This window comes from Salvelinus alpinus, chromosome 7 (assembly GCF_045679555.1).
Source record: "Salvelinus alpinus chromosome 7, SLU_Salpinus.1, whole genome shotgun sequence".
In the NCBI taxonomy this organism is placed as follows: Eukaryota; Metazoa; Chordata; class Actinopteri; order Salmoniformes; family Salmonidae; genus Salvelinus; species Salvelinus alpinus.
In genome coordinates this window covers 71286847-71306120 of record NC_092092.1, presented here as the reverse complement: position 1 = coordinate 71306120, position 19274 = coordinate 71286847, and the positions used below count along the sequence as shown (strand labels likewise).

Genomic DNA, 19274 nt, shown 5'->3' with positions numbered 1-19274 from the left:
ACTATACTAGTGGCAATATACTAGTGGTAATATACTAGCCGTAATATACTAGTGGTAATTATCTAGTTGTAATATACTAGTGGTAATATACTAGTGGTAATATACTAACTGTAATTATCTAGTGGTAATATACTAATTGTAATATACTAGTGGTAATTATCTAGTGGTAATATACTTGTGGTAATTTACAGTGTACATGTAAGCTGAAGTAATAGTGACCAGTAGCAAGATGAAATAGAAAGATACTAAAAGTAATGGCCATCAATAATCAATGAACAGCAGCGTAGCGGTAATCATAAATCTAATCAATAATAATTTTAGCAGAAGCGTAGTGGTAATAATAAATCCAATCAATAATCATTTTAGCAGCAGCGTAGGTGAGGGGGAGTAGTAGTTGTTAGCCTTTTAACAGTCTTATGGCAAGAGCATGGAGAACTTTCTCAGACACCGTCTGGCATGAAGGTCCTGGATGGCTGGGAGCTCACTTGCAGTGACGCTCTGGGCCGTCTGCACCACCCTCTGTAGGGCCTTACAGGTCAAGGGCGGTGCAGTTGCCATACCAGACGGTGATACAACCAGTCAGGATGCTCTCGATGGTGCAGCTGTAAAAGTTCCTAAGGATCTGAGGGGCCATGCCAAATCGTATCAGCCTTCTGAGGGAGAAGAGGCACTGCCATGCTTTCTTCATGACTGTGCTGGTGTGAGAGGGCCATGTTAAGTCCTCAGTGATGTGGACACTGAGGAAATTGAAACTCTTAACCCTCTCCACTGTAGCCCCTGTTTCTTGAAGTCCCCGATCAGATCCTTGGTCTTGACATTGGGGGAGAGGTTGTTGTCCCAGCACCACACTACCAGGTTTCTGACATCCTCCCTCTAGGCGGTCTCATCAGTCTGACCACCATCGTGTTGTCAGCAAAGTTGATGATGGTGTTGGGAGTCGTGCGTGCCCCCCCCCCCCCCCCCCCCCACACACACACATACACTTTTTTCTTTGTCGGTTACAGTTGGGTGATCATAATATGAAACCAATATCGAGGATTAAGATGGAATATGATTTGATAATCTCCTTAGTGTTATACATGTGAATCTTTAGTCAGCATGCTTCAATGTAGCCTATAATCTTATGGTTGAGATATAATTAAGTAGGCTCGGCAATTTTGCCAACAAATCATTGGTTGAGCTGGGCGGGAGGATACAATGTTGCTATTGTTGATTGTCAGAACATATGTTGCACTGACTTGTGCTGGACCATAGCCCTTTGTGATTGAGACCAAGCTCATGAGCTCACCAAGCTCTTCAAGCACCGCCGATTCAGCCGCTACAATGGCTGGCCGCAGCAGCTGCGTGAATTCGCTCTGGTCGGGCACCGAGCGGGTTCGGATTGGCGAGCGGCTGAAAGCGACCCTGGCCGGAATCCTAGAGCTGGACCTGCTCCGGGGACAACATCTAGACATGATCGATGCGGAACTAGACCTCAAAGACACCAGCAGCACCGGTACCACCGTGACTGTCATCACTGATAAACAGGAGGAAAACCTCGAGAGCGCAGCCTCCGATGACTCTGCGACATCCCGCAGGCAACAGGTCAGTGTGTATGTAGACCCAGATCTCTTGACAAGATTGGTTGTTATTAAATATGAATGCATGCTGATCTGCAAGTAAGGCATTCCCATCCCGTTCCATCAAACAGACTGCTGCGCTTCTCCACTGATTGAGCGATGGAGTCATAAGCACGGAGCTACATTGATTACACAAAGGTGTTTGATCCATCCGCCTCCACTGCTTCTAATTCCGTCTTGTATCAGTCAAGGTTAAGAAGACAAAGGGTGTTCTGGTTCTGTCCCCTTCTGGATCTAATATGATGAGTGTCAATGCCCACATCTATTTCACAGTCCAGTTTTCCCCAAGGACATCTCATATAAATTTATCTGTGTAAAGAATGTACACTGTGGTACACACCCTATAGATACAATCCTACTCCTAGGTCAGGTCATTCTGTAGATTTCTACAGAGTTCTATATTCTGTATAGAACAAACGTCTTCTTTGTAAGTAGGCTACTGTAGTATGGGAATAGTTGATATTTTTGTGTGAGATAAGATTATTTGATTGGGAAAGCCCCATAGTAAAACAACTTGGTGCAAGTGTAAGTTGTAGACCTATTGAATAAACGTATTGTTATTCACTTGAACTCTTTCACCATGGATGCAGCCTTCAGCTTTCATTGTACCATTTGGACATCTGTTGGGTCTAGTTGGTACAATACTAAGAATAGAATGCAGGAGGCCACAGAGCCCTACACTGCCTCATATCTGAGTTTGAAGTCTGAAGTTTAACCAGATAGTCTGTGAACCCCCTGACCTCATGTAGGTTAGGCTACCATGCTGCTTTGTTGTTACAGTGTTTGGTGAACAGTCACTTAGCTCCAGTAATAGGGACAACTCAAGTCATTCCCTTTTATTAATCAAATAGAGCATGGTCATCAGATCCCGAGGGAATGAATCAGCACAGCATTCTATTTACTGCTTTTTCCTTCTGAGAAACCCTGCATCGATTTATTCTCTATAGGTTCCCTGTGGCTTTCAGCAGCATCCATCCTAAGCTATGTTAAATGCTATTACATCACCCACACCATAGAGACTAGCGCTGTAGCTGCCTTTCCATCCGCCAACGCAGACCTGATTTGCATATTAAACAACAAATGAAGAGACAAGTTGCTTCTGCTGTTGTTATTTTCAACATGACACGTTATCACCTCTCCAATTCTGCCCACTGGGGAGAGAAGAGAGGGAAAAGGAGAGAGGGAAGAGAAGAGAGGGAAGAGAAGAGAGGGGAGAGGAGAGGGGAGAGGAGAGAGGGAAGAGGAGAGTGGAGAGGAGAGTGGAGAGGAGGGAAGAGGAGAGGAGGAGGGAAGAGGAGAGGGGAGAGAGGGAAGAGGGGAGAGGGAAGAGAAGAGAGGGAAGAGGAGAGAGGGGAGAGGGGAGAGGGAAGAGGAGAGGGGAGGGGAGAGTGGGAAGAGGAGAGGAGAGGGAAGAGGAGAGGGGAGAGGAGAGAGGGAAGAGGAGAGGGGAGAGGAGAGTGGGAAGAGGAGAGGAAAGAGGAGAGGGGAGAGGAGAGAGGGAAGAGGATAGAGGGGAAACGTGACTGGATATACAGACTGCAGTTAGTCACTCTCTCTTTCTCCCTCTGTCTCTCTGTCTCTCTCTCTCGCTCTCTCTGTGGCTATTTGAACTATCACAGTGGGGTAACAGTAGTACAGTACAGTTGCACCCCATCAACACTTGGTTTGCTGCCAAAGCCCACACTGTGATCACTCTCACCAGCATTCTTCTATGTACATTTGCACCATTACATGTATTGCTGGCCCTATATCAACCCCCAGCCCACACAGATAAACATGACGTCAGAGGGCATTATCTTGGATTGAAACGTCAGGCTCCTCTGCTTCTGCAGTTACAGTCAACAGAATTCATCAATAATGCATAGTGTGCAGGTGTATAACCAATATCTGCCTGTAAGTGCTGTTAATAATGTAGCCTATCTTTCCCAACGTCTCAAAAAGATGCGTCCCATTTTGAAAATAACTTATAAAGGCTTTATAGAGCATTCTTAAAGTGTTCGTAAACCCTACATAGATGCTTCATGAAAGTACGTCACAAAAGTATGTTATACGTTCATATTATGTAGTCTGTCATTCTTATTGGAGTATTTTCTGTCATTTGTCTTTGCGTTGTGTGGACATATTGTACCTTTAGGGAAAATGACTGTGTGTCTGTCTCACAAAGAGGAATATCAGATTACAGTACTGTTAGCACTGAGGGGCCCCCACCTGCCTCTCTCGCTCTTCCTCATCTCATACTATAAGTTTACACTGTGGTAACTTCATGTCCATGGAAGAGTGGGGGTGTACGTGTTTTTATACATGGCCCTGACGGTTATCAGTGTGTGTGTGTATGCGTGCACACTTGCGCAACTGTGTGTGTGTGTGTGCAACTGTGTGTATGAGCTCACTTTCTATGTGTGTGTTTGTGTGCATGTGCACGCTAGTGTGCGTGCGAATCTTAGGGCATTTGCTATTTGTGTTTTAGAGTGTGGCAGGCAGGCAGGCAGGCTCTGGATGAGTTGAATGTTCTTCTGCTAGGTCTGTTGTGTGGGTGGAGAGTGAGCAGGAACCGGAGCATTTGCACATCGTTACACCATTGTATATAGTCATAATATGACATTTGAAATGTCTCATTTCCTATGGAACTTTTAATGTTAACTGTTTATTTTTTACTGTTTATTTCACTTTTGTTTATTATCTATTTCACTTGCTTTGGCAATGTAAACATATGTTTCCCATGACAATAAAGCCCTATCAATTGAATTGAATTGAGAGCAGCTGTAGCTATGGTGAGGAGGGGGTAGCTTTAAGATATTATGAGGGTTGAGCGGGGTATTCATCACACTTGTTCTCTTCCTGACTCACTCACTCTTTCACTCCCCTCTTTTCGCTCACCCTTAGCTCCCCCACTCTCAAGCACCCACTCACTTCCCCTTAGAAAATGACTTTTCTAACTAAAAGTAGCAGAAGAGAGAGAGGAGACAGAGAGAGAGAGAAAACGAAGCAAAGCCTGTAAGCTGAAGAAGAAGAGATAAGCAGGATCAAAGTTTTTTCCCTGCCCCCACCCCGTCATCCTCCATTATCCCCCTCTCCTCCTGCCCCCACCCCCCTGTCATCCTCCCTTATCCCCCTCTCCTCCTGCCCCCACTGCTCTTTGTTACGTCATCTGTCTTCCCCTATTATTCCTTAAAATCCCCTTCTCTCCCCCTCTGAGTGAGTTTGCATCCTAAATGGCACCCTATTCCCTATGTAGTGCACTACTTTTGACCATTGCCCTATGGGCCTCATAGGGAATAGGGTACCATTTGGAACACAGACCTGTCTTCCCCTCTCAGTTAGGCAGTATGAGTCACCTGTATTGTCTCCTGTTTATCTCCGTAGTAATGGAGGATTGATCAGGCCTGACTGTGAACAAAGCCCCTGTTGTCCCCTCCACCCCATAACCCTATCCGGCTAATATAGGGCATCATCACAGGGGTCACGGGTCATCACATTCATCTAAGTAAGAAGAAAGTCATGTATTGGCTATTGAGGAGAAAGAACACATCATGTTCACGAGTGTTCTAGAACTTCCAGTAAGGCTGATGACATCAGTGTTTGGTAAATAAGAACATTAGAGATCCATTCTACACCACTCTCTAATTATCATCTCTTTAAAGACATGTTGTGACTTGAACACCCCTGTTTTCTGTGTTCTGTCTTTCAGGTTCCCTCTTCCCCTTCAGAAACAGTGTTACCATGCCACACCAGCACGTTGGACAAGGACAGTGGGGGGAACTCTGGAGGAGATGGGCCGGTTCATTCCAGAGTTGATGGGAATGGTGGGGATAACTCACGCTGCTCCACCCTCTCTTGGGATGCTCCGTCTGACCTGCTCTTACCCCCAGACCTTGATGGTGCAGTCCAGCTGGACTATTACTCCAGGCCCAGCTCAGGTACTGGGCTGTGTGGTTGTGTGATCGTACCATGGGGGCGTAATTTGGGGGTGGTCTGTGACACCCATAGGGCTTTGGCCAGGGCCGGACTACCAATCCTGGGGCCCCGGGGCACCTACAGTACCTCCAGGGGGCTTGTGATGTGTTCATATGTTATCTAGGGGGACCCTGACCTCCAGCCCTGCATGCCCATTCTGTAATCTGGCCCTGGCTTTGGCCAATAACAGTTTTGTTTACTTTGTGAGACACCATGTTGAAAAGCCTTATTAAATATTAACCCTCTCCTCTCCCTGTTCCTTTATTTACCCCTCTCTTGTTATCCTCTCAACACCACTTAATCACTCTTTCTGGTGACCACCTTCTCACTCTCTCTCTGGGCCTACACTCTCTCTTGCTTTCTCGCTCCCCATCTCTCTTCCTCCCTCTTTATTTCTCCCACCCTCCATCCTTCTGTAGGTTTTTATTCAGTCAGTGGCAGCTCCCTATCAGACTCCTGCTACTCTGTGTCCAGTGAGGCATCCCTGGCCCAGGGGGGTCCAGTAAAAGGTGGGCTAGTCCGGGCTGGACCAGGACCACCCCCAGGGGGAGCCTTCAGGCTGTGGGAGCAGCGGACCCTCTCTGCAGACCACAGAGACACCCAGTGGCCGGAGGCCACGCAGCAGCCAAGGACTCAGAGCATTGAGGAGACCACAGAGATCGCTGATAGGAGACCAGTGTCTACGGGTCAGATAGATATAAATGCACTCACTCTTCAGTACAGTTCATCTGTATTTAACCAGTAGAGGCCATTCAGACATAATTGTCACTGTTTTCCAGGGAGTCCTGGGACCATGGTCCTAGATAAATGTCACTGTTTTCCAGGGAGTACTGGGACCATGGTCCTAGATAAATGTCACTGTTTTCCAGGGAGTCCTGGGACCACGGTCCTAGATAAATGTCACTGTTTTCCAGGGAGTCCTGGGACCATGGTCCTAGATAAATGTCACTGTTTTCCAGGGAGTCCTGGGACCATGGTCCTAGATAAATGTCACTGTTTTCCAGGGAGTCCTGGGACCACGGTCCTAGATAAATGTCACTGTTTTCCAGGGAGTCCTGGGACCATGGTCCTAGATAAATGTTACTGTTTTCCAGGGAGTCCTGTGACCACTGTCCTAGATAAATGTCACTGTTTTCCAGGGAGTCCTGGGACCACGGTCCTAGATAAATGTCACTGTTTTCCAGGGAGTCCTGGGACCACGGTCCTAGATAAATGTCACTGTTTTCCAGGGAGTCCTGGGACCACGGTCCTAGATAAATGTCACTGTTTTCCAGGGAGTCCTGGAACCATGGTCCTAGATAAATGTCACTGTTTTCCAGGGAGTCCTGGAACCACGGTCCTAGATAAATGTCACTGTTTTCCAGGGAGTCCTGGGACCACGGTCCTAGATAAATGTCACTGTTTTCCAGGGAGTCCTGGGACCACGGTCCTAGATAAATGTCACTGTTTTCCAGGGAGTCCTGGGACCACGGTCCTAGATAAATGTCACTGTTTTCCAGGGAGTCCTGGGACCACGGTCATAGATAAATGTCACTGTTTTCCAGGGAGTCCTGGGACCACGGTCCTAGATAAATGTCACTGTTTTCCAGGGAGTCCTGGGACCACGGTCCTAGATAAATGTCACTGTTTTCCAGGGAGTCCTGGGACCATGGTCCTAGATAAATGTCACTGTTTTCCAGGGAGTCCTGGTACCACGGTCCTAGATAAATGTCACTGTTTTCCAGGGAGTCCTGGGACCATGGTCCTAGATAAATGTCACTGTTTTCCAGGGAGTCCTGGGACCATGGTCCTAGATAAATGGCACTGTTTTCCAGGGAGTCCTGGGACCATGGTCCTAGATAAATGTCACTGTTTTCCAGGGAGTCCTGGGACCATGGTCCTAGATAAATGTCACTGTTTTCCAGGGAGTCCTGGGACCATAGTCCTAGATAAATGTCACTGTTTTCCAGAGAGTACTGGGACCATGGTCCTAGATAAATGTTACTGTTTTCCAGGGAGTCCTGGGACCATGGTCCTAGATAAATGTCACTGTTTTCCAGGGAGTCCTGGGACCATGGTCCTAGATAAATGTCACTGTTTTCCAGGGAGTCCTGGGACCATGGTCCTAGATAAATGTCACTGTTTTCCAGGGAGTCCTGGGACCATGGTCCTAGATAAATGCTTTTGTTTCTTTAAAGCTGACTGACATTCATCAACTTTCTGTCTCTCGTCCTCTGATCCCAGTTGACCTGGACATGAACAGCCTTTTCTTCCTGTCTGACCTGTGCGCCAGCCTGGGCGACCCCCATGCCGGCTCCCTCCTCCCGCTCCCTGACCCCCGACCCCAACTTGACCCCAGGTTCTGTTCTGATCTGGTGTCCCGGAGGACCAAGGAGGTGTACCCGTACCCCAGCCCCCTCCATGCCGTGGCCCTCCAGAGCCCCCTCTTCACCTACAGTCAGGACCCCTCTCCCTCCCCTCGCCTCTCGCCGAGTCCGGACTCCTCTACCCAGGCTGAAGAATCTCAGTCCACCCCCCTCTTCCGGCCCCCCCAGCCTCCTCAGCCCTCCACCTTCACCCAGCTGGAGCAGTACATCACCAGGCTGGCTCGCCAGTACCAAAGCCGAATTGCCCCCCCTGACACAACCCTTACCGCCATCCCCAGCCAAGGCTCCCACAGGGGCCCCAGAACCCCTGGCCACGGCTCCACTCAGTCGCTGTCGGCCTTTGAGAGCCGCAGTACCCCCTCCAACCTGACAGGGGGCAGTGTGACGCCCTGCAAGTCTTTTCTGGGAAACTCTGCACGGGTCAGCCTCAGCAGTATCGGTAAGAAGGCCAGTAGGAACTCCATCAACCTGGGCCACCTGCCCTCAGTGACAGGAGAAGACCTCAAAATCAACCTCCATCTCAACCTCAGTCTCAACCTCAGCCCCAATCTGAACAAAAACCTGGGTTTGGACTCGAAAAAATCCAAGGAAGGTATTACCACTAGTGGTGGATTAAGGAGTGACCATGCTACCCCCACTGCCTCCCCCTCTCCTTCCACCTCCTCCCTCTCCACCGCTGCCACTCCCACCCCTGCCCTGAGGGTGAGGCCACGCATCTCAACCTGTCCCTCCAACCTCAATCACCGGAGCTCTCTGGAGGTCACCGGGTCAGGGGCTGGGTCAGGTCTAGGATTCTCCCGCTCACTGGACTGGAGTAGATTGGATTCTTCACCAGGGAAAGTGACAATGAGTCAACCCAGCATCACTGCCCCGGACGCCAGCCCGAGTAAGCTCAGCGAGGACTCAGCGATGGTGAGGGAGATCTCCCGTCTCTCTGGCCTGCCCCGGGCTGTGGTGGTGGGCCTGATGGAGCAGGGTGTGGAGCTGGATGTTGACTGCTTCCAGAGCGACACCGAGAGAAAAGGTCAGGGGTCAGAGTTTAAAGGCCAAAGCTCCTCCCCTTCCTCCCGCCAGACAGCCCGGAATGACCACCAGTCTCATCATCATGATTATTCCAGTGTCCGCCACCTCCACGCCAGTAACGAGACTGACCCCGACCCCCAGAGGCCGATCCATCTGTCCCTCAGTGTCACCAACTCCTCCAGTTCCCATTCCAGTAGCCCCAATCACCCTTACCAGTCCACCTCAACCCATCCACCTACCCATCATCATGTCACCCACCACCACACACATACCTTCCACTGCCAACAAACCCCTTCCCCATCCGACCCCTCCTCCTCTACTGCCTCCTCCCCCTCGTCTCGTGACCGCCCCAGGGTACGCTCCCCACCCCGCCCTCTCCAGCCCTCCCCTCTCACCACTACTCCATTCTCTGTGTTCCGGCGAGATGACCCATTCCAGTGCTCCCTGCCTCGCGTCAGTGACAGCAGCTCACCACAAGGGGGCGGCATCCGGCCCAGAGGGGGGTCGCTACGGCAGTGTGCAGGGGGTAGAGGGGGTAGATGGAGGGTAGATGGGGAGGGAGAAGGATGGAAGAGGGTGGATGGGGAGGGGCTCTACCAGGGGAAGCATGTGTCCAGGGAGTTGGTGAGGGCATCGACGGTGAGCAGCTTCCAAAGGAAAGGGAGGTGCTACAGCAGCAACTGGGGAGAGGAAGGCAGTCACGACACGGCCCAGACGCCAAAGAAGGGGGCAGACAAACTCTGGAGGGACTTCGAAGGGCATTCATGGGGGAAAGAAGCTGAGGAGGAGAACAAGGAGAGGTGGAAGAGAGAGGGGATCAGGAGAAAGAAGGAAAATTACCAAAAGGAGAAGCAGCAGGCCAACAAAGAGACAGAGAGGCGACAGAAAGAGAGCAGTGCCTCAAAACGCAAAGGGAAGGGTGGTGGTGGTGGCTGGGACAAGTGTAGCTCCAGCCTGAGGCTGTCCAGACAGGCTCTGTTCCGCAGTGAGTCCCAGGGGGAAGTGCTGGATCCTCGAGCCCTAAAAGAGGAGCATCTGAGGGGGGCACAGTGGACCTCCTCTCTGGACATCGGCAGAGAGCTCAGCGTGGAGGGGGTTCGTCCGTTGGTGTTCGGAGGAAGAGCAGCAGAAGACAAGCGCTTGTCCTCTACTGCCAGCCTCTTCCACCTCTCTAGCTCTCAGAGCCTAGAGGGTAGCTGTCCCTCCCTCTCTCCTCCTCTCTCCTCCCCATCGTTCTCTCCATCCCCTCCAAGTAGGGCACCCCTCACACGCTCACGCTCGCTGAGGGACCTGAGTAGAAGGGTGTTTAGCTCAGTGAGGTCTCTCAGTTTGAAACACAAGACGTCGAGGAAGTGAGAAAATCACAATGAATGAATGTACCCAGAAAGTGTTTTTGCCACTAAGTTAGTCTATATTTAGGCAGTTGTATTTTTGGTGATAAGATGGTGCCAATGTTTTCCCTTTCTAAACTTGATTCTGTTGAACTTGACTCTCAGTAGTACTATGCGAAGGTGTGTGACTGTGTGTGTGTGTGTGTCTGTGTGAGTGGTCCCCTTTGCATGCAGCTCTGTGACTTCTCTCTGTGGACGGTCACAGCTATCAGTAGTCTGTGAGCTTGTTCTCCTCTCTGAGTGTATATCAAATAGAAGTTTATACACTGTATGTTGCCTTTGAAGTACAATCATATTGGCTATAAACACCAAAATCAGCAAACAAAATGTTCTATAAATTAATATTGTGCTCAGGATTTTGAAATGGATATCAATAAAGTAATAATTAAAAATAAAATGTTATTTGAAACAAATGTGTGTATCTTGGATTATTATTAATAAAAGGCAACTAATTCAACTTATTTGACTCTGAATACTTCCATCCACCTCACTGTAGTAACGCCAGTGTACCGCAGTAATAATGCCAGTGTACCGCAGTAATAACGCCAGTGTACCGCTGCAGTAACGCCAGTGTACCGCAGTAGTAACGCCAGTGTACCGCTGCAGTAACGCCAGTGTACCGCAGTAGTAACGCCAGTGTACCGCAGTAGTAACGCCAGTGTACCGCTGCAGTAACGCCAGTGTACCGCTGCAGTAACGCCAGTGTACCGCTGCAGTAACGCCAGTGTACCGCTGCAGTAACGCCAGTGTACCGCTGCAGTAACGCCAGTGTACCGCAGTAGTAACGCCAGTGTACCGCTGCAGTAACGCCAGTGTACCGCTGCAGTAACTCCAGTGTACCGCTGCAGTAACGCCAGTGTACCGCTGCAGTAACGCCAGTGCAGTAACGGCGATGTACCGCTGCAGTAACGCCAGTGTACCGCTGCAGTAACGCCAGTGTACCGCTGCAGTAACGCCAGTGCAGTAACGGCGATGTACCGCTGCAGTAACTCCAGTGTACCGCTGCAGTAACGCCAGTGCAGTAACGGCGATGTACCGCTGCAGTAACTCCAGTGTACCGCTGCAGTAACGCCAGTGTACCGCTGCAGTAACGGCGATGTACCGCTGCAGTAACTCCAGTGTACCGCTGCAGTAATGCCAGTGTACCGCTGCAGTAACGGCGATGTACCGCTGTAGTAACGCCAGTGTACCGCTGCAGTAACGGCGATGTACCGCTGTAGTAACTCCAGTGTACCGCTGCAGTAACGGCGATGTACCGCTGTAGTAACGCCAGTGTACCGCTGCAGTAACGCCAGTGCAGTAACGGCGATGTACCGCTGCAGTAACGCCAGTGTACCGCAGTAGTAACGCCAGTGTACCGCTGCAGTAACGCCAGTGTACCGCTGCAGTAACGCCAGTGTACCGCTGCAGTAACGCCAGTGTACCGCTGCAGTAACGCCAGTGTACCGCTGCAGTAACGCCAGTGTACCGCTGCAGTAACTCCAGTGTACCGCTGCAGTAACGCCAGTGTACCGCAGTAGTAACGCCAGTGTACCGCAGTAGTAACGCCAGTGTACCGCTGCAGTAACGCCAGTGTACCGCTGCAGTAACGCCAGTGTACCGCTGCAGTAACTCCAGTGCAGTAACGGCGATGTACCGCTGCAGTAACGCCAGTGCAGTAACGGCGATGTACCGCTGCAGTAACTCCAGTGTACCGCTGCAGTAACGCCAGTGTACCGCTGCAGTAACGGCGATGTACCGCTGCAGTAACTCCAGTGTACCGCTGCAGTAACGGCGATGTACCGCTGTAGTAACGCCAGTGTACCGCTGCAGTAACGGCGATGTACCGCTGTAGTAACTCCAGTGTACCGCTGCAGTAACGGCGATGTACCGCTGTAGTAACGCCAGTGTACCGCTGCAGTAACGGCGATGTACCGCTGTAGTAACGCCAGTGTACCGCTGCAGTAACGCCAGTGTACCGCAGTAGTAACGCCAGTGTACCGCAGTAGTAACGCCAGTGTACCGCTGCAGTAACTCCAGTGTACCGCTGCAGTAACGCCAGTGTACCGCTGCAGTAACGCCAGTGTACCGCTGCAGTAACTCCAGTGCAGTAACGGCGATGTACCGCTGCAGTAACGCCAGTGCAGTAACGGCGATGTACCGCTGCAGTAACTCCAGTGTACCGCTGCAGTAACGCCAGTGTACCGCTGCAGTAACGGCGATGTACCGCTGCAGTAACTCCAGTGTACCGCTGCAGTAACGGCGATGTACCGCTGTAGTAACGCCAGTGTACCGCTGCAGTAACGGCGATGTACCGCTGTAGTAACTCCAGTGTACCGCTGCAGTAACGGCGATGTACCGCTGTAGTAACGCCAGTGTACCGCTGCAGTAACGGCGATGTACCGCTGTAGTAACGCCAGTGTACCGCTGCAGTAACTCCAGTGTACCGCTGCAGTAACTCCAGTGTACCGCTGCAGTAACGCCAGTGTACCGCTGCAGTAACGCCAGTGTACCGCTGCAGTAACGCCAGTGTACCGCTGCAGTAACGCCAGTGTACCGCTGCAGTAACGGCGATGTACCGCTGCAGTAACGGCGATGTACCGCTGCAGTAACGGCGATGTACCGCTGTCATTTCAAAGAATATTTATTAAGTTGAATCAAAAACATTTTGTACACAAAAAGTAACACGACTGATCATTAGACCAGAAACAACCACATTCAGAAGGCATAATAGGACTTTGAGTTTCAACAGTGCACAAAACAGTCTCTTTAGTACCCTCACTTTGACCTTCAACCCTTTTGAACCTCCAACAACGTAGCTTCATGTTGGTCATCAGGCAAATATCTACTCATTATGTGATCAATATTAGCCAACCGGCCTTGCTTAGCCTGATTCCCTCTAACGTGCTGTAGCTCTTCTTAGGTGTCCAGTCTAGGTTTGTTTCCTCTTTCTTCTCCAGTGCTCTTCTCAATCCTCAGGGTCAGAACAACAGAACATCCCTCCTGATGGGAACTTATTTCTGGGTGACTCCTCCGCTGGCCCCCTCCCCGGCTCTCTGACTGGAGGAGAACATGCCTCGGTACAGAGCCTTCTCGTTCTGGTACTCTGTGCTCAGCCTATCCTCCGCTTGCTGCAGGTGCCTCCTCACATTAGTGTCTGTCAAAGAGACACAGTGACAAATAAAGTTATTCAAATTTCAGTCAACATTAGGGGAATGGGAATAGCATAGAGACACAAAAATAATACAATATATTGTGATCTACTTCATTCTGTTGGGGAATAGAATAGTATGCCTATAACACGCCCTCACAACTCATCAATAAACTGTTTTGTTTTACTCAAAGGCTGTGGTAGGGAGAGCAGTCAAAAAGCTGAGCTACCATTGGGTTGTCCTTTGCTGGCCTGAGTGAGGTATTGCTTGGCACTCTGTGCGTTTCCCAGCTGCAGAGAGGCCACTCCTGCTCTATACAGGGCCTTGATGTCACCCGGACGCCACTGCAACACCCGCAAGCTGTACTCCTGGACACGCATGTAGTCTACACATTCTCTCTGCAACAGACAGGCTGAGAAAGGGGGTGAGACAGAAAAGGGAGAAAAGTAAGTCAAGAAAGAGGGGGGATTGTGCATTGTGTTCAGCATTATACATTACTTTAAAAGGATTATTCACTGCATGCCACGTATCGAGGCTTGTAATACCTGCTAAATTGTTGTAGCAGTCGACCTGTGTGTTCCTAAGTAGTTCTTCTTGTCCTGCGGTGAGTACAGGAACCTCAGGACCAAACCCTTTCACTGCCGCAGTGACATCAGAGTCTAAACTACGCAGAATGAGCAACGAACGGTGGTAACGTCCAATGGCAGACCGAAGGTTTTTCTCTTTGTAGAATTTGTTCCCCTCCATTTTTAGGTGGAGAGCATCTTGGAGCTGGGAGTCTACTTTGGCACCTGAGGGGCCAGGGCTGGTAGAAGAGGAGCCTGAGCAGCTTGTCACTGCAGCCCCGGCCCCCAGCTCCATAATCTCACCACCTGGTGGCTCTGGACTCGCCATGGTACTTGATGGCCAGTGGTGATGGGAACATAAGTACATGAGAAGACACGATATTAGATGACTAGATACATTGTTGTGTTACTTGGGTGGTACACACCAACACTAAATCTTAAGACAAAACTTAGTCACTGTCACTAGCCGACTACCACCCGGTTACTCAACCCTGTACCTTAGAGGCTGCTGCCCTATGTACATAGTCATGGAACACTGGTCACTTTAATAATGTTTACATGCTGTTTTACTCACTTCATATGTATATACTGTATTCTACTCACTGCCACTCCGACATTGCTCGTCCTAATATTTATATATTTCTTAATTCCATTGTTTACTTTGAGATTTGTGTGTACTGTTGTGAACTGTTAGATACTAACGTTACTGCACTGTTGGAGCTAGGAACACAAGTATTTCGCTACACCCGCAATATCATCTGCTAAATATGTGTATGTGACCAATAAAACGTGTGATTTCTTATGAGTAAAGAACTGGAGGTGCTATTGCCCTGAAATCTGAAACCTTTCCTTGATGTTAATCACAATATCTTTTAAAATAAAAACTAGCTAGTCATTTCAACTTATTCACTAAGACGTTATATGGGGTGTCCTACCTAGTACTAGCTAACAAGAAAAAACGTTTTTTGTAATGCTAGCTTGCGCGATAGACAAGCATGTGAGTGAACAAGATGCAAAGTAACTTCCAATTGACATGGTCGTATGTTGACAGTTATAAAAAATTGTAGTAGCGACTCACCTTACAGTCTATTGATCTTTACACAAAAGACAAATAAAATACTTGAACTTGTCCACCTAGCTACGGCACATCCAAACAATCACAACATTGGTGTTCAGGCAGGCACTTCCTGCTTTTTCTTCTTCCGTGGTGAGAGTAACCCAACCTATTTGACTGCAACGGAACAGATTTTATAGTTTTTTAGCGCCACCTGCTGTAGTAACATGGACATGACTCTGTGATGCATCCATCAATGAAAGAGCGTTCATCAATACTGTAAAGTAAAATGGTGTAATGTTTATGTCTTTGGTGAATTAATGAAGAGTGCTAGAAGTTTGTAGAAGTTTGTTTGGAACAAATAAAATAATTCATAAATTGTAGATGACCTAGGCTGCAGTATGTCTTATTTATATGACATAATCCTATAAATGATTTATATGACAGACTTTTGCAATTGTTCATTGTTAGGAAGGTTGATCGGATTAATGTTGTCCTACTGACCGAGTTTAAATGACAAGCGGTGGGGGTCGGCTTTGTACCCCCTTTCGATCCTGGCGGACATTCTGTCCCATGCATCTTACATAACTAAAAAAAACACATATTTGTCGCTATTATGGATAATGGTTGATTAAAAAGTATCATGATTAAAAAGTACCATGATTAAAAAGTACCACTCAATTGATTGAGTCAAATAATACATTTGCAAAATGATAAGGTTTTGACAGCATTCACTGCATCTCTTAACTAGGAAATGTGTCCAACGCTCCAATATGTGTCGTATGCAAGTGCGTCACTGGCACATTTGTAAGGGGAAGGGAGTGTTGTAATGCTAGTTTGCGTGCAGGCTGTTCTTTAAATATCCTGTTTTCTTTCAGAAATATGACACATGGTAGTTTAATAATTCAAGATAATACCGAATAAACGGGACGGTACTGCCTGAAGATATCCTGTATTTAGTTCGTTTTGATCGATCTTTTGGATTTAGGATATGGAGCTTGATCGGCGACTGTTGGTGGCTCACTGCGCAGCCCACACCCTGTCAGTACTGGCCGGGTTGATGGTGGTTGTCCCGCTGGCGCTAAACGGCTCAGCTTTCAAAGGGCGTTGTGCGCTTTTCACCACTGGTTCTTGGAGGACGGACAATCGAACCGACATTTCTATGGAACAGGGTGAGATTTCACACTTGGTGGTACAGCAATGGGGTCCACCGGCTGCATGCCAGTTCGCAACTTTTGTCGGTGTTTTCACGGTGCTGTATGGTGCTGCGCAGGGCTGGCGAAGCATCTTCTATCTCCACGGACGGCTTGACGAGTGAGTAGACTTTCTATGGGCTTTGAAATAGTTAATCAATAGTACATAAAGTAGGCCTATATATATATTTAAAAAATAACGATACAAATGGAAACATAAATAGCCTGATAATAATAATAATAATGACCATTATGAAATATCAAATTGTGCAATGCATTGTTAGTCCTATGTGTCATAGGTAACTGCTATTACATCATTATAACAGTTTATGTCAAATTACAATGTTTTCAGTAGTTCACAGTCACCAATGTTATTACTATGTTTATTTTCCAGCACCTTGTTCTCTGCCTTCCTGACCCTGATCCTGAGCCTGTGTGTGTTGTTCCTATCTGGAGGGGCTAGTGTCACCCTCTCCCTGGGGCTGGCCTCCTGGTGCAACACTGTCACAGACGACAATACCAGACCCTACAGGTAATGTTCATATACTGAGGCATACATATCAACAGGTCGTACTTTAGGGTCTTCCAGGCCAGGTCATTTGGTCAGGAAAAACCCTGTGCCCTAGTACTGTGCATCGACCGGTGTGTTGCATACATTGCAGTGAGTGTGAGGGTCAAGCTGCAGTGAGTGTGAGGGTCAAGCTGCAGTGAGTGTGAGGGTCAAGCTGCAGTGAGTGTGAGGGTCAAGCTGCAGGGGTTTGACTGTCGCCTTGTTAAGTATTGACAGTTTCTTGTCTCTGTCTGTTTGCGTGCAGCTGTGCAGAATCCCAGTCCGTCCCCATGTACCTGGATGTAGAGACGTCCTCCTTCTACACTGAGCTCACTCTGGCAGAGGTATGTAGTCCCCCATAGCCCATATCTCATGCCAGTGGGCTTTCCCTGCTCAAAATAGAAAGTGTCTGCTTTGCATTAACATGAGTGAGTCAGTGTACTTGTGATTTAGTTTAAGTTTTTCTCTCCCTCTCTGCTCTCTCTATTTCCCCCTACACCCTCTTCTTCTTCTTCTTGTTATTATTATTGTTGCTGTTATTATTACTGTTATTATTATCATTGTTATTATTATTATTGTTATTATTATTATTTGTGTTATTATTATTATTGTGTAATAACTCTTTCTCTTTTTGTTTCTCTATTCAATCATATTTATAATATATACTTTAACTAATAATAATCTTTCTCTCTCTCTCCAGGTTGCTCTGTGGAGTGTGACAGCATTGTGGCTGACCCACTCCATCCTGTCCTTCATGCGTCTCTACCACTCCCACAGCGAGCACATCAGCGGGCCCTGCCTGCCCAGGGAAAAGGAGCATCTCCTCGGTCACTCTTCCTCCTCCTCAGGCTCATCAGGATCAGACCGGGGTTCACCCTCACCCGCACAACCCCTATCAACAGCGCCCAGCATCATCTTTGTCTAAACCCCTAATGCCAATTGAACTCCACACAGCTACACGTTATGAGGGGTGAAAATCTGTATGAAACAAAGAAGCTGAGAATGTATTGATTCAAGAGACTGGACTACAGTTTGTAGTTTGATTGAACCCATGTTTAAACCCATTTGAATTTTTATGAGTTCCATCACTCATAACCCGTCATTACCAACACCCAGTGTTTTTTATTGAACCACAAGACCTCTGCTAAATCTCATCACCACCACCATTCACCACTTACTGTTGCCTCTTATGTAACAGGGTTCAACCTCCAACCACAAATTGTCATCTACCAATTATTTTTCAGACCAAAGGGGATTAATTGAACATACGGTAACCAAAAAAGGAATAAATTAAGTAATGTTATTGCATTTATTAATTAGATGTTTAACTAGTACCATCTTATCTTAGAGTCTTAGACATATGGTTTAATATGTGATCACAATCAGTATGATATAAGTGACATTCATCAGTGCATAGCTCACTAACTTCATAACAAGGTAGCTGACTGACTGACCTGTCAGTTACATATAAATACTAAGTTATTATTTTACAGGGTTTTCTGTTTCAACAAAACATGACCTAAAAGTGTTTGTTCAATATGTATGACTGCTATATCCAACAGTTCCAAAATGGGCAAATGTACCATTTGCATGTTGTGTGCAATAGCTCTCAAGGCAAAAGTAATTCATTGTTTGAGTAAATGAACATTTGTACTGAGGCGCTTTCATTGAGAAGCAAGAAGCATATAGTATTTTTTGAAAGAGAGACACTATAGTCAAATAGGATCACCGTGTGAGCAAGACACATTCAAGTTTTATTGTGTCGCAGAATCACTCTCTTTCTCTAGTGAAGGTTGTCGTATGATGCTATTTGTGTAGATGCAGCTGCTTTCAAGGCATTTGAAGCCTCCAGATTTTTCACAAATATATAGGTTTGATGATAGTAGTATCAGAACAAGTATATGTGTGAACTAGGCTGAGCCAAGAAGGTTTAGGGAGGTATAGGATAGAGACAGAATACACTCGGGAAAAAACGTATTCCAAAGTGTCTTGACCTTCAAACTCTGAACTCTGACGTCAGTAGTCGTGGTGACACACAGATAGCGGAGAAAGAAACCGGAAGAGAGATAGACTGTCTATAATCTATTGCATTTTGGAGTATTACTGGCAATATTGATGTTTTATACTGGTTATTTATGTTAATGTTTTATTTAGCATCCTGTTTGTGTAATTCAAAAATATCTTCCTATGAATAAAAAAAAGCGTTTCATTTTGGGTGTTGTTACTATGTTTATAACTTGTTGACATTGCGCTGGGCATGGAACTAGAAGTTGGCCTGCAGTGCTGATTTTAGATCAGTTTTGTTTGTTTCTAGATCATTCGTAGACAAACATTTGAATTGGTTGAGCAACTTCGGCTGATCCTAGATCTGCGCTTATTTGGTGAATAAGCGTGATTGGTCAGCGGAATGTATCGTGTCTATAGGCG

General features: G+C 47.6%; 3 protein-coding genes across 3 annotated transcripts; 2 read left to right on the top strand and 1 right to left on the bottom strand.

Annotated features, from left to right (window-relative positions):
• The first annotated feature begins 1008 nt into the window (after nt 1-1008).
• LOC139581589 (uncharacterized) lies at nt 1009-10810 on the top strand. Its single transcript, XM_071411516.1, has 4 exons — nt 1009-1584; nt 5308-5536; nt 5993-6259; nt 7797-10810. The coding sequence occupies exons 1-4, from the start codon at nt 1279-1281 to the stop codon at nt 10316-10318; spliced, it is 3324 nt and encodes a 1107-aa protein (XP_071267617.1). The 5' UTR covers nt 1009-1278; the 3' UTR covers nt 10319-10810.
• Nucleotides 10811-12960: 2150 nt separating this feature from the next.
• On the bottom strand, nt 12961-15281 carry LOC139581610 (tetratricopeptide repeat protein 9C-like). Its single transcript, XM_071411560.1, has 4 exons — nt 15129-15281; nt 14030-14382; nt 13714-13896; nt 12961-13489 (listed from the first exon to the last, which is right to left on the bottom strand). Exons 2-4 carry the CDS (start codon nt 14376-14378, stop codon nt 13347-13349), a joined length of 675 nt encoding a protein of 224 aa, XP_071267661.1. The 5' UTR covers nt 14379-14382; nt 15129-15281; the 3' UTR covers nt 12961-13346.
• A 614-nt stretch (nt 15282-15895) lies between these two features.
• LOC139581609 (transmembrane protein 179-like) lies at nt 15896-19056 on the top strand. Its single transcript, XM_071411559.1, has 4 exons — nt 15896-16418; nt 16692-16829; nt 17113-17191; nt 17548-19056. Exons 1-4 carry the CDS (start codon nt 16096-16098, stop codon nt 17770-17772), a joined length of 765 nt encoding a protein of 254 aa, XP_071267660.1. The 5' UTR covers nt 15896-16095; the 3' UTR covers nt 17773-19056.
• Nucleotides 19057-19274: the final 218 nt, after the last annotated feature.

Coding starts and splice junctions, on each gene's coding strand:
- LOC139581589 (XM_071411516.1), top strand. CDS start 1,279: ATGAGCTCACCAAGCTCTTCAAGCACCGCCGATTCAGCCGCTACAATG. Junction 1,585..5,307: donor CGACATCCCGCAGGCAACAG/GTCAGTGTGTAT, acceptor TCTGTCTTTCAG/GTTCCCTCTTCCCCTTCAGA. Junction 5,537..5,992: donor TTACTCCAGGCCCAGCTCAG/GTACTGGGCTGT, acceptor ATCCTTCTGTAG/GTTTTTATTCAGTCAGTGGC.
- LOC139581610 (XM_071411560.1), bottom strand. CDS start 14,378: ATGGCGAGTCCAGAGCCACCAGGTGGTGAGATTATGGAGCTGGGGGCC. Junction 13,897..14,029: donor CTGCTACAACAATTTAGCAG/GTATTACAAGCC, acceptor CCCCTTTCTCAG/CCTGTCTGTTGCAGAGAGAA. Junction 13,490..13,713: donor CAGCAAAGGACAACCCAATG/GTAGCTCAGCTT, acceptor TCTCTTTGACAG/ACACTAATGTGAGGAGGCAC.
- LOC139581609 (XM_071411559.1), top strand. CDS start 16,096: ATGGAGCTTGATCGGCGACTGTTGGTGGCTCACTGCGCAGCCCACACC. Junction 16,419..16,691: donor CTCCACGGACGGCTTGACGA/GTGAGTAGACTT, acceptor TTTATTTTCCAG/CACCTTGTTCTCTGCCTTCC. Junction 17,192..17,547: donor CTGAGCTCACTCTGGCAGAG/GTATGTAGTCCC, acceptor CTCTCTCTCCAG/GTTGCTCTGTGGAGTGTGAC.